Source organism: Vigna radiata, chromosome 10 (assembly GCF_000741045.1).
Source record: "Vigna radiata var. radiata cultivar VC1973A chromosome 10, Vradiata_ver6, whole genome shotgun sequence".
Taxonomy (NCBI): domain Eukaryota; kingdom Viridiplantae; phylum Streptophyta; class Magnoliopsida; order Fabales; family Fabaceae; genus Vigna; species Vigna radiata.
The window spans coordinates 6368843-6382795 of NC_028360.1; the positions used below are offsets into that span (position 1 = coordinate 6368843).

Below are 13953 nucleotides of genomic sequence, written 5' to 3' on the forward strand. Positions count from 1 at the left end.
TATATATATATATATATATTATCATTTTGATAAGTTTTAATACTAATATTTTGCCCAGGACAAATAATCTATTTTCTTTAATCATTTGAGAAGAAGGCACAATTATGAGACTGAAGGTCTGTTCATGATTAATAGGGAAATTGGGCATAACTTTACATATATTTTTGCTCTCCAAAAGATATGGGCGAATTGGGCATGACCTTTTATGGGGATGTTGTATATGATTGTTATAGGACAGCTTGTTCTTGCACCTCCATTGTCATATAAAAATAAAAAAATAACTTATTCTATTATTTATGAATGGTATAATTTGAAAATTAAAAATGATTTTTGGATTATACAATTCTAAAGTTAAAAATAACTTTCAGATTCTGTAATTTAAAAAGTCGCTTTTTTCTTTAAAAAGATTTTTAAATTACACAATGCGAGAGTCATTAAAAATCATAGAAAAAATAGTTTTAGAAAGTCATTTGGTTTTTAAATTAAATAATTCAAAAATCATTTTTAGCTTCTAAACTATGCAATCTGAAAGTTTTCTTTAAATAAATGGCTTTTAGAGTGCACATTTCAAAAAAAAAAAAATGAAATTACTTCGGATAATCTCGAAAGATAAAAATGGAAATTCTTTTATATGGGAGTGTAGGAAAAATATTATGGTGGCATAGGAAGAAACTGTCTTGTATTATAAGTTTCTTAGTTGATTGAGCAACACTCTAATTGAGTAGAATCATCTAAACAAATTAAATATTAAGTATTATCAAATTTATAAAATGTATTTACAGTTCTCACTAAGAAATCATAATTTAAACTTAAATATGTATAAAATTTCAAAACCACAAGGATTTATACACTACAAAACTTATATATCTAAATTATAATTACTCACTGTTCAACACTATTCAACCCTTAGTAATATAATCGTTGTTGATTTCTTTTACTTACATTTTTCTCTAACATTAGAACATAAACACAAGAATAAGTGAGTGAAATTTTAACAAGTTATAGCTCACATATATACTAATATAGAAATTTAAAATATTCATAATCATATCATATATATATAATAATAAATTATAGATACAAATACATTCTAGACTCAATTTTTAGAATGACATGTATTGAGTCGAATCACACAAATGCATACATTTCATACAAAAGCATATAAAGTTAATATGACATCATTTATAGAAGGTGGAATGAAATATCTATATTTACATCTTAAGTTAAGAGCTTTTAACCCGTTTGTATGGACAATAGAAAGTTTTATATTTTAGAGCATAAAACTTCAAGTAACGCATATAACTTCAATATATATTAATTTATAATTTAATCGTATTTATTATCATCAAATAATTAGTGTAAGGATCATACAAATTCCAAAATTGTTTGACACCCGATCATTTATGTCTAAGATTAATACAACACTCCAATATATTAATTACGTGCAATTGTTAGTTAGAAAATCTTTCTCAATGCTCCAAAGCTAAAGTACACTAAAGTTAATATGTTAAAAAAGATGTTTCCTAAATAACATTTATTAATACCAATCAATTGGAAGACTATACAAAAAATCTTACCAAAAGAACCATAGTCCCAACCTAAAGACAAAAGACCTCAATCCTCCTTTCACCCTTCATCAAAATCTCAATGCATCAAGAACTTAACCTTCAAAAGCCAAAATCTCCATGCCTTCAAAATCCTTTAGCCAACAAACCCTCAAATCGATCACTCTTTAAAAAGAATATTATCAATCCAAATTTTTTAAACAAAAATAATACTTTTACAAGTTAAAAGATGAAAACAAATTTTACTAGAAAATGAAGAACTAAAATCATACTTTCAGGGCGAAATGAAAACCAACTTTGGATTTAAAGCCGAAAAGATAATTTTGCATCATACAGGCATGTTTAAAGAGATATAAATTATCTTTGAAGAAAGGCGTATAAATTGAATTTATTTCTAATCTAAACAAATAGCAATCAACTTGGTTTTCATTTAATCAAAACAACTTTTGTCCTCAACCAAATAATTCAAGCTTAGTGTACTTACTCGAGCAGTTTAAAAAACACATTTCTCAATTATATCAATTGTAGTTTCTAAAAAAATAATAATTTCTATCATAACTTTCCATCAGGTAATGAAACTCGATCTACTCAACCAACCTCAAAAATCAAGAGCTGAGTTTGCAGTAGTACGTTTGAAAGCTAATCATGGCTTGAAAATATACAACACAGCCAAACAGTTAATTAACATTTGTATCCATCAGGTAGCAAGCCAGAAAGTATAGTTTCAGCCCGTTGCGACACAATTTGTTGTCAGCAGTAAATTTTGAAAAATGTTGTATATCAGTCATGAAAATTTCATAAAACAATAATATAACTGTTGTCCTAGACGGCATGATGAACTCAAAGTGTGAGTTGATCCATATTCTTAATGTTTCTAGATATTCCATGAACTGCGCGTCCTTCGTCTTGCTCATCATGTGGGTTTGCTCGGTAGTTGGATATTGCCTCTTCATTGTCAGAACAGCCCGGCCTTTCGGTAAGAAACTGTTCCCAGAAAACATCATTCACCCTGTCCGGAGGAGCTGGATTAACTTGGTTGTTACTTGGAGCCTCCTGTGGTGAAGCTAAATTGGTGGCCTCAGCAGCTAGATTTTGGTTTGAGGAAACACCACTTTCAGATTCTTTTACACTCGCAAAAAATCTCGATTCTGCCAATTTGCCAATTTCTTGACAGTCAATTTGGGGTGATCTGGCTGAGTATGAATTTCTGTTTACTTGCACTGGACAAGATGCCAGGGTTAAATTTAACTGGCAACTATCGCCTTCTTCACTACTTGGCTCCAAAGAGATCAGTTTTGAGTTCTCAGCAGTTGTTGCTTTTCGCGGCAAACATGTATCCATCTTAAAAGTAAAAGAAGCCCCCGTATCCGCAAGTTCTAATGTTTCAGGTGCAAATGTAAGAGATGTTCTTGTCTGCACTCCTTTTGGTTCTACTTCAGACAGTTTTTTCTGTGGACTTTCCCCATCTTCATTTGAACTCTGTGTGCTACGTGATACCAAGTTCATATCTGACACGGCGGGTGACAATTCCAGTCTGAGTTTATTCGAGAAATCCTGATGGAAAATATTTCCAAATTCCATTCTAAAATTGCTGTGACTGTCCACGAAGCTGCTTTCTGCAACTGGTTGAACATGATCAGCTTGAGGCAAGCGCCTCTTCTTATACGCAGATAAATCCATGGATTCAATTTTGCGTGAAAGATGTTCAACAAAACTAGGATTCTGAAGAGCCTTCTCAAAGAAGTTCAGCAATTGTTTCTGCCTCTTTTCAGTAGTCTCTAACCGCTGCAGAAAATCTTCTAGTTGAAGCTTTGCTGTTGACTGATGTTGTTTGAAGTTATGAATATTGGATTCAAGAGAAGTTTTCTCGCGGGAAAGTTTCTCAATTTCCTCCTCAAATGCTGCTCTCTCTGGATCTACAATAGATCCCGGAGGATGACTATGACTGTGGATAGGTTTCCTGCGATGTATATTCTTAAGGAGATGCTTCTGATCTTTCACAAACTCATCATTTGCAAATTCCCAGCGCTCTGGGTGTATTTTTCGAAAACCCTGATTACAGAGAAGTGTCAATAAACAAAACAAAACTAACCAAAAAATGGTTTATTAAAAGCTAGAAAATATACTTTATATATTAAGAAAAATAAATGCACATAAACAATAATTTATTGACCTAACAATAAGATCTAAAACTTTCTTTCAATAATTTACTGTTAAATCCTCAAATGATAATCTTTACATAAAAGAACCTCTAAATATGAAGTATTTGAGTTGCTTAGAACGTAAAGGGAAAGTAGAATTAAAGAACAAAAATTATGGTTAGGGTGAACAATATATGGAAAAATTCTGAGGACTACATCCCCAAGGCAACCAATAAAAATAATCAAAGCCGGTAACACAAGTACTACTAGCTTCACAAAAAATAGGGATTTAGGAAACAAGAAGCAATTCTAGCAAGAGAAAGCAACACACTTTCTAGAGTTTGATTGCATTCAAAGTTGAAATTCAATACCGTCCATAATAGCACAGAGCCACAGAATATCATGGATCTCTTAAAAAATGCAACCTGAATGAAACTTACAAAGTCATCATAGCTAACACCAAATGAGAAATAGAGCCTTTTAGAAGGGTGCCACAGTATTCCCCAAGACAGAAAACTAACGACCAAGTGTCCCTTTATGAGTCTATTCATAAAGTAACTAATTCATTCAACTACAAATATAACAATAGCTATCAAAAAAGTAAGCAGTAGCTTTATGGTAGCATGGGCTTCGAGGAAATGATGATTTATAGGATGGATTGGAGAGCTCAAAAAAAGTACATGAGGGACGAATTGGGTGTTTTAAAATAAAATAAATTAGTTGCAAATATTCAGTCCTTACACTTAAAAATCATCCTTTTAGTCCTTATCCATGCTCTGGCATGAATTGTTCAAGTTTGGTCATTTGGTGATAAGTATTTCAAATGAAATAGACCATAGTTTTGTCACAATTCACACAATATTCGTGCTCCACAAATTCACAATGGTTCCCGAAACATATAACATAATCACTCTGAAAGCAACATAGGAAAACTGACAAACCAATCAAGTGACCCATGAAACTTGGGTGGTATTAAATTCATCTTTGGAGAACCAACAGAAAAGTATATATATGTTTTGAAACATCTTTATACTTTTCTATTATATAAAATTCGTTGAACTGATATGCATCTCCATCACCCATCTCTTTTCTGGATGAACAACATTTATGATCGAGGAAGAAAGTTCAGAGGTAGTGTAATTATCCTCCAAGTGAAAACCAAACTTGCTCAAGAATGAATTTTTCAAGTTTGGTTATCTGATGATAAGTAATTCCACTGAAACAGATCATATACTTTTACCACAACAAAATAGTCTTTGCCCTCGAATTCCCAATGGTTTCCAGAACATATAACATTAACAAATATCACTCTGTAAAAACAAGATGTGGAAACTTGAAAGTTGGGTTTACTAAATTCAGTTTTGGAGGACCAAAAGAAAAGCATATATATTTTTTCAAAAATGCTTTATATTTCTTATTATTGTAGTCATATTTAACTGATATGAACTTCCATCAGACATCCTTTTCTGGATAAAGAGCAGTAATGATGGAGGAAGAGAGTTTAAAGGTAGCATGCGTAACATTTCCTCTCCACGAAAACAACCAAACATGCTCTAGCATGAATTTTTCAGTTATTTGATTATAGGTAATTCAACTGAAATTTTTTTATCACAATTCACACAATACTCATGCTCCTCAAACTCCCAATGGTTTACAAAACACCTAAAACTCTGAAAAGACAATACATGAAAACTGTCAAGCAAATCATGCTACTGGTGACCTTGAAACTTAGGTGGTATTAAATTAGTTTTGGAAAACCGTTTTATACCTCCTGCAGAGGGCTTAAGTTTTCTGGCTGTTTATTTGAGCAAGGGATACCTCAAAGTACTTGAAGAAGATTCTTTTATCACCTTCCTGAATGAATGATGTGCCCTATACCCCAATTCACACCAAAAAAGAAAATGCTATCCTACACCTTTCGCTGTCTTTCAAGCTTGACAGTCTCTTTACCTAAATAACCTGTGAACAATTCGAACCCTCCAACAACATCCTCGTACACGCTTTACATGGCAAGTACTAAATGCATTTTATATCTCATTCAGTAGGAGCATATAGCATTACTCTCGACTTACATCTCCAGATAGGCTCTATCGGATCCAAATTGAAGCTCTATCTATCTCAAAATACATTTTCTCAATCTCACATCATCATCATTCACAATAAACAAGCAACATTCCAATTCAGCACAGCGCAAATAGCCAACAGCAACGACTAAAAAAAATCGTCAAATCAGGCTATAAATTTTAACAAGGGGACAATCAAATTGAGCAAACAATAAATGCATCAAACAATTGAACTAGAAGCAGTAATAAAAAAGTAATTACAATCAAGATAAACAAAGCAAGCGCATGATCAATCGGAAGGAAAAACAGAGGCGGCAGCAGAAATCGAAGAAACTCACGTAGGTATTGAGCTGGCGGATAAAGCTGGAAAAGTTGTTGTGCTTGAAATAGGTGGGGAGAAGAAGGCGAGCGAACTCCGGCGGATTCCACACGACGAAGCTGGCGTTGCATGAGCTCCACGAAACGATGTCGTTGGTGGAGGGATCGTCAACCATGTCGTAGGTCTTTAGAAGAAACGGCGCCGGTCCTCCTGCCGCTGCTGCTGCGGCGGATGGTGGCGCACCGTCCATTTGGGATTGGAATGGATCTTTCTAGAACTTATGCAAAAGAGAGAAATGTGTATGTATAATGAGTAGAAGGTAAGGGAAAAAGAAAGAAGACCTGGAATTTGTAAGAGAGAGACAAGGGTTTGTTTGACTTCAACGCCGTCTCTACCATAGGCTGTTGAAGGTTGTTGGTACTTGTTACCCCCACCTTTGAAAATTATATATATATATATATATATATATATATATATATATATATATATATATATATATTTTTTTTTTTTATGTTTTATCTCTTTCTTACAATATATAACTGAATTGTACCAAAATTCATAATTACTAAGGTTGTCTACCTAAATTCATAATAGACTTGAAGAGTATTGTTAGTAAAAAGAATATATCAATAATCATAAATACTTCATTTAGTAAGGTAGAGAATTGATATATTTTAAAAAAAATTTACATTCTTAATTATATAATTTTAATTGTGTCTGAATTCTGTTAATAATTAATATAATTAAAGAGATGTTTAATTTGTAGTGATTGTTAATGTATTTATTAAAAATAAAGCCAACATCAATATATAACTGATATTAAATAAACATCAAATAATTTAATTAATTGATCTTCTTACAAAATTATCTTTTTATGTAATAAATGCACTTGTTAATTGTTATAGACGTTTATTTATTCTAATTATTAACAAAATTTATACTAAATTAATAAAATTTGGCTTTTTATAACAAAATATATCATTAATAAGAATGGTAATGACTCGAATATGAACAACGTTTATCCGTTTTATTAAAAAAATCCGTCTTCTTATTTATTTAATTACTTATTAGATATTCATAAAAAATTACAATTCAAATTAAAAAATTTAATAAATTTGTTTTTTTAAAATAAATTTAAATAAGGTCTATTAAAATATAAATTTTAAAATTTAATCTTTTACAATATAACTTTAATTTCATATATTAGTTATGAGTGGTTTGACTAATAAAAAATAATACACTCTAACCTAACCTAACATATCGAGAAATAGTTAATTAAATATTTATACTCATTACCTACTAATATTTATTAGAAATGTCTAATTAATCATATTATATTATATATATATATATATATATATATATATATATATATATATATATATATATATAATAATAATAATAATAATAATAATAATAATAAGAATCTAGAAAATAGAGCATTGAAATTGATAGGTGTTTTAAAATAATGAGATCAAATGTTTTAAACTTAAAATAATTTAATAAAATAAATAAAATTGTTAAACTCGTATCATTACTTAAAACATAAATCATCACTTTAAAACTCTTTCTCCTAACTTTCTTTCATCTATCTTTAAGATATTTAACTCCTTGATCATCTGTTTGACGATCATGAAGTTCTTAGGAGATCATGACTAAGTAATCTTCACTTCTATCTGGTCAATTTCTGGTAGAAGTAAATTTCAACTCCTTTTTCTCTTATGTTCTTAGTTAGAGATCATGTGTAGCGATTCTTCGTCGCATGCATTCTATGACTCCTTCTCCTAGTTCTTTGGTAATCTGAGGTCCTAAGGACTCACTCTGTTTCCAATTTGGTGTTTCGTAAGTATTTTTAGAGTTTCTTGTGCTTCAAGGCGTTCTTAGAGCTCTGTAGTTGTGGTGTAAAGTAAGAGAAGCTAGTACGTGTATCTTGCTGATTTTGTTTGGGATGGATTAATTTCATGAATGTTGCTGTTGAGATGCTTGATGGTCTCAAACTAGTTAAGAGTGTTAGAAATAAAGTGTCTTGTTTCTCAACACCAAGAAGACAGGTGGAATTGGTGATTTATAAAAATGAATGTTTTTCAAATCTTTTCGCGAACTTAGAATGATCTTTAATCTTTCTTGTATTGTAAGTAATGCGTGTATGCAATGAAAGTAAAAGAGATGATGAAAGAAATACAAAAGAGGATTTATACTGGTTCCGTCTCAATGCCTACATCCAGTTTCCCTTCCAATCAACCTTAGATTGAAGGATCTTTCACTATAATGATTTGAGTTTTACACCAAAGGTTTTACAGAGACTCTCTCAAATGTAAACACCTCTCCTACTAAAAAGTTAAATATAGAAAGATAATACCTGCACAAAGAAGTTTCTTCCAATTCTTCAAATCTTGATTCTTAAAGTGTCTCAACAACCTGTAACACTTTCCTCAAATCACAAATATTAGATATGAAAGTTTACAAATGATCGAAAGTTACATAGTTGCATGCAATGCGTCAATTTATAGATTTCATCATGATAAACACAAAATAATCGATTACGTTAGAAATGTAATCGGTTACATTAAAATCAGATGTAACATAATTACAACTAACACAACTCTAATTGAATGCACAATTAATGTAATTGGTTTGCAATAAATGCTAGTCAAACATATTTAAAAATATGATCATTATTACTGTTATGACTTAACTTGAAAACAATTTTCAACTAATAACAAACTTAATTGATTACATAAACAGTATAACCGATTAAGTTCTTTACTTAAACAGATTTTTGAAAACTTTTTCTCTTCAAAACTAATAACAGCACATTTCAACAAGATGTTTGCAAAGACATGAGTTTTAATCGATTTAACACTTAAAGTAATTGATTCAAAACTTGTTGTTTTGCCCCAGTTTAAAAACATATGTTGTCTGATGAACTTAATTGATTACAACGTCACTATAATCATTTATTTCATACAGAGTTGCTTTGTGCTTGTGGTTTTGACACACAAAAACATTCAGTATGCATATAGAGATATAAATGTTGAGATTGTTGACAACACAAACTCTATATCAAACTGGTTTTTGATGATGACAACACACTGCTTAATAATATAACACATGTTGCAGTATTACATGTTCTTGTTCTGAAATGTTTGTTATATCTACTGAACTTGTTTTGTTGAAATGCAATGTATGTTCCTATGATTAATTGTGTGTTATATTTGTGGAACATGCTTGTATTGAAATGTGTGATAAAATGTTTTTGATTACAACTGCACATTTCTGAAGAAAAGATCACAAACACCTTTATGAACTTATATTTGTTGTGACAAAGTTCTAGTTTAGTCGAATACACTCATAATGGATTTGACTATGCTAAAATCTTTGTACAGATTTTGTGAACCTGTGCTTAATGAGATTTTGAGTTGAAAAGAATTTCAAAGTGATTTTTCATGTGTCAGTTGACGGTGTGGATAACACATTCGACTGTATTACTGTTCTGTTTGAAATTCTGTTATGCTTACTTTCTCCAATGACTATATTTTTCAAAAGTTAGTTAAGATTGACTGACTGGGTCAACTGTCTTAAATGTGTATTGATTTGGTTGATTGAGGAGCCTTTGTGTTGAATGTCTGTTATAACTGTTTTAATACAATCGACTGTATTAGTAGGTTATTTGACTGAGAAGTTGTCTGATATAACAGAAAACTATAAATAGATAGAACACGAATTGTTCAGAAGACTTTTGTGATCTAACATTTTTTTTTATCCTGTTTCAGATAGAATTCTCTGTTTTAGAAGCTCCAAGAATTCTCCAAGAAGACAATGATGATCTTTCTTTAGAGAGATTCAAAGGGAGGAGCCAATTGTGCATACTGTGTGATCATCATCTACACAAGGAAGGTGCTTCTAGGTTGATCTTGAAGGCTTGATCATCATCTGCCAATTGCGCATACAGTGCAATCTTAACATCAATCAATATCAGGCATCATTAAGCAACACTCATCATGCAACAATATCAATCAAACCATCATCAGATATAATGTCAGACCAAGTACATTAAATCTTATGCTACTCAATATAAGCAAATATAAGTTCAAATTATAAAGCAAAAAGATAAAGAAAAATCATGTGCTAACGTAGTTGGCATCCATCAGTAGATGTCACATCTGCTCCTCAACCCATACTATCATCAAAGCCCTTCTCATCTCCATCCTCAGCATCCTCAAAATCGTCATCATCATCCTCATCCTCATCCATGTCTAGAGCTTCAGCTACTCCATATCCACTGTCCTGCATATATTCTGGCCAAGCCACCACGTTGTTAAATTCATCCATGGTCTACCTATGTACAGGAGGCGTGTTGTACATGCCTATGATAATCTCGATAGTAGCAACATGTCCTCTATGAATAGACTCCAGTCTGGACTACATAAGAGACATGTACATGTTCCTCATATGAAATGGCTCTACATCATGAGCTGGTCCCTGAGCCTGTGGTGGTGAAACTCTCCTCCTAGGACGTCTTTGAGGTCCTAGCTGGGTCACTTCCACTCCTCCGCAATATTGCCTATAATAGGCCTCATCAATAGCTTTCCTTGGCCTCTCTAGTGGTGGAATAGAAACATCCACTCCAGCTAGCTAGCACAAGTGTGTAATAAGAGAAGGATGCCCCAAAATTGCCTTTTTGTTTGTGGTGGTAGCACAACTCTGAATCTCGTTTGCTATTACTTGGCCAATGTTCACATTCATTCCTCTAATCACGCAGTATAAGAACATGGCCCTGGCAACAGTAATATCTCAGACATGAGAACACAGTTGGATGCTAGCGTGGGAGAACGCCATCCAATATTGTGCTAGGGGTGTTAGATCAACCCTCTTGATATGCACAATTGCACCACCACTATTCCAGTGAAAGTGGCCTCCAGACACACATAGGGCGCTCTCAATATCATCAAAATCAGTACCTCCTCTACATTGAGTGCAAACTGGAACTACACACCTGTCCATTCCGTGTTTAGGAACATGTTGATAGTCTCAGGGTCATACCTAACAATCCTCCCATGGGCATAGCTTGTATACTTCTCCAGATTATCATGAGAATCTCCCAATCCCCTAGCATTAGTATAAAAATCTTTTACCACTGCGATATTTGCTTTCTATCTCCTCTCCAAACTGTGGAGCCAGGTCTGGAGTCCATCCCGCCTTACGTTCCATCAAAAGCCTTCTATTTTGGACAAGGAGGTATTGTTGCTCATGTCTTCTAGAGAAGAATTTGTTAGAAGAGAACCTCTCTGGTTCTCTCCTTTTGTTTCCATTGGTTTTGACCCTTTTTCCAGATGATGAAGTCATTCCTACATCAAATACAATGCACAAAACCAAAAGGAATACCATTAAGGGTTAGCAAAACACCAAATCACGTCCAAACACAATACTAATCAACGTTGAGGGCAAAACAAGACCCCTCAGCGTCACCTGCACATTAAAAACCAGCAAAAATCCAAACTGTCAAGGCAGCGCTCAGTAGTATCGCAGAGCGGTATCAGTAAAAATTCATCAAAACCAGCCCTAAACAACTATAATCTCGACCCACATGTAAATTACTTCGTTCTAGACCTCAATCATACAATTTATTTGGTTCAAACAGTTTCTATTTCAACTAATCATGCTTAAAAATCAAAAACCCTAAAATTTTATGCTTAAACAATCATATTCACTCAAATTCATGCTTTTGAAACCCTAAAATGTAAAATGCATGACTTACTGGGGTGGAGAGATCTTGAATGTGTGCAAAGTGCTTGTTGAATGGTGATGGATGAGACCCAAGTGTTGTAATCTCTCAAAAACCCCCAAACTTTAAAGGTGGAATGATTTCAAAAATGATGGAGAATGGGTTTTTAGAGGTGGGATGCAAGGAGAAGTGATGAGAGTGACTTGGAAAGTGTTTGAGAGTGAAAAATAAGAGCGAGGGTCGAATAAGGGGCTTTGGGAGAACCTTAAGGGGTGTTAGAAACGTGTAATGGGCAAACAATGTTGAGCCCAACTTAAAAAGCCAATCTGCAATTTTCGACGTCACTGATAACGGTCTATAAACTGTTATTTTCATACTTAAATTTGATATTAAAACACACCCTTTATGGCTTAGAATGATCTTTAAATCAAGTAAAACACTTAGTTCTGTCTTGTGAGAGTCAAAAGTTGGTTTTAGAGATATTATGCTTTTTTTTTACATTGTTTTGTAGGGTTTTAAGGTGAATTGAAGATGAAAGTGAAGTAAGGTGGACTTAGACTCATGAAAGAAGGAGAAAAATGATGAAAAGAAGGGTCAAGTGAGCTGCTGAGCGCCAAATTGGTCCGCTGAGCGCTCAGAGCGATTAGAGGGAAACCGCTCAGCGGCAAAACTAACCGTTGAGCGGTCAAAGCGACAAGAGGGAAACCGCTGAGCGGTGAACTTAGGTGCCTGGGCGGTTGTCTGTTTTTGTTAGGTAGATTATGTAATCTTTTTGTTATCTTTTTGGGCTTATATATAGCCCCAGTGCAAATCAAAAGGGGATTCTTTTGACAGAGAGAAACATCCAGAGCTATTCCACACACCTTGGAGGAGATTTCTTGGATGCTTAGGCTCCTTTTTATCAAATATAGGGTTTGCTTTTCCATTCTTTCATCATTTTCATCTAGTTTCACCATGACAATGGTGAACTAAACCCCGTTTTTGTTGGGGAACAATGTAATCTTTTGAAACTCTCATTTATCCAAATTGTTATTTATTTCATACGCTTGTCATATACTTGTTTATCAGTTGTTTGGCTCTCATCTATGCTTAATGTTTTTATTGTTTAACTCATTCAGTAAAAGTTGTTTGTCTTTATTGATACAGGGACATGCAGTAATGTCATCAACTGGTGAGAAATTCCTTGATTATGCTAATACCACCTAGGGATAAGGGTAGGACGATCAATTGTATTTTGCTTCCATTCACATTGCATTATCAGTTACTAGGGGAGGCTAGGGATAGCAAGCCGGTAATTAATAATAGGCTCTTTTCACCAAGGGATTGGGTTAAGGGTAGGCTAGAAAGTTTGCATGACAATTGGATAAATAAGTGAAGTAAATAAGAAAAGTAGATATATGAGAGTGGATAAGATGAAATTGTAAACCCCAACAACACCACTCATCCATAGTTTTTCAAAACAAATTGAATCACTGCATTTGCATGTTTACTTTTGTTCTTTGCTTACAAACAACAACTTAATTCTTTTCTCAAGTCTTACGCGATTTGTTTACATGAAAAGTAAGGCCTAAGAGTCCTTTGGGAAGAACGATATTGGGTTTACCAATTATATTACTTGATAACGATCTAGTACACTTGCCAATGGCTTAACATGTTTTTGGCGCCGTTGCTGGGGACTCGTGGTTTAACTTATCTAGTAGTTTAAACTGATTAAGTTTGACTTGATTGTTATGTTTATTTTTATTTTTGTTCTAATAAATGTTTTCTAGGGTTTTGTGCCTAATGTTTGCAGGATGCAGTTTGGACAAGAATTTGATTATATGAGCACTCAATTCTACCAAAATGATTTCAACCATTGGTGGGAACCTCGCTCATACATGGATCAAAGCCAATTTGGGCAAGCTGCCGAGCCACAAATTACTCCATGCAGGAATACCACAGATGACGAATTTTGTCAGCGGATGACAGGTATGAATATGTCTTTCATCAGAAGTTTGGAGGAGATGCAACAATGTGAGGAGTTACGAGAATATCAAAGACAACAATATCGTCCTTCACTTAAAGAAGCAGAGCGTCAAAGGCAACAACACTCTCCTACACTTAAAGAAAGGGAGAAGGAAGTTGAACTATGTCTTTGGCA

General features: G+C 33.3%; 1 protein-coding gene across 1 annotated transcript; it reads right to left on the reverse strand.

Moving 5' to 3' along the window:
- Positions 1-2221: 2221 nt before the first annotated feature.
- LOC106774615 (heat stress transcription factor A-5) lies at positions 2222-6514 on the reverse strand. Its single transcript, XM_014661661.2, has 2 exons — positions 6108-6514; positions 2222-3617 (listed from the first exon to the last, which is right to left on the reverse strand). Exons 1-2 carry the CDS (start codon positions 6336-6338, stop codon positions 2406-2408), a joined length of 1443 nt encoding a protein of 480 aa, XP_014517147.1. The 5' UTR covers positions 6339-6514; the 3' UTR covers positions 2222-2405.
- Between the last annotated feature and the right edge of the window lie 7439 nt (positions 6515-13953).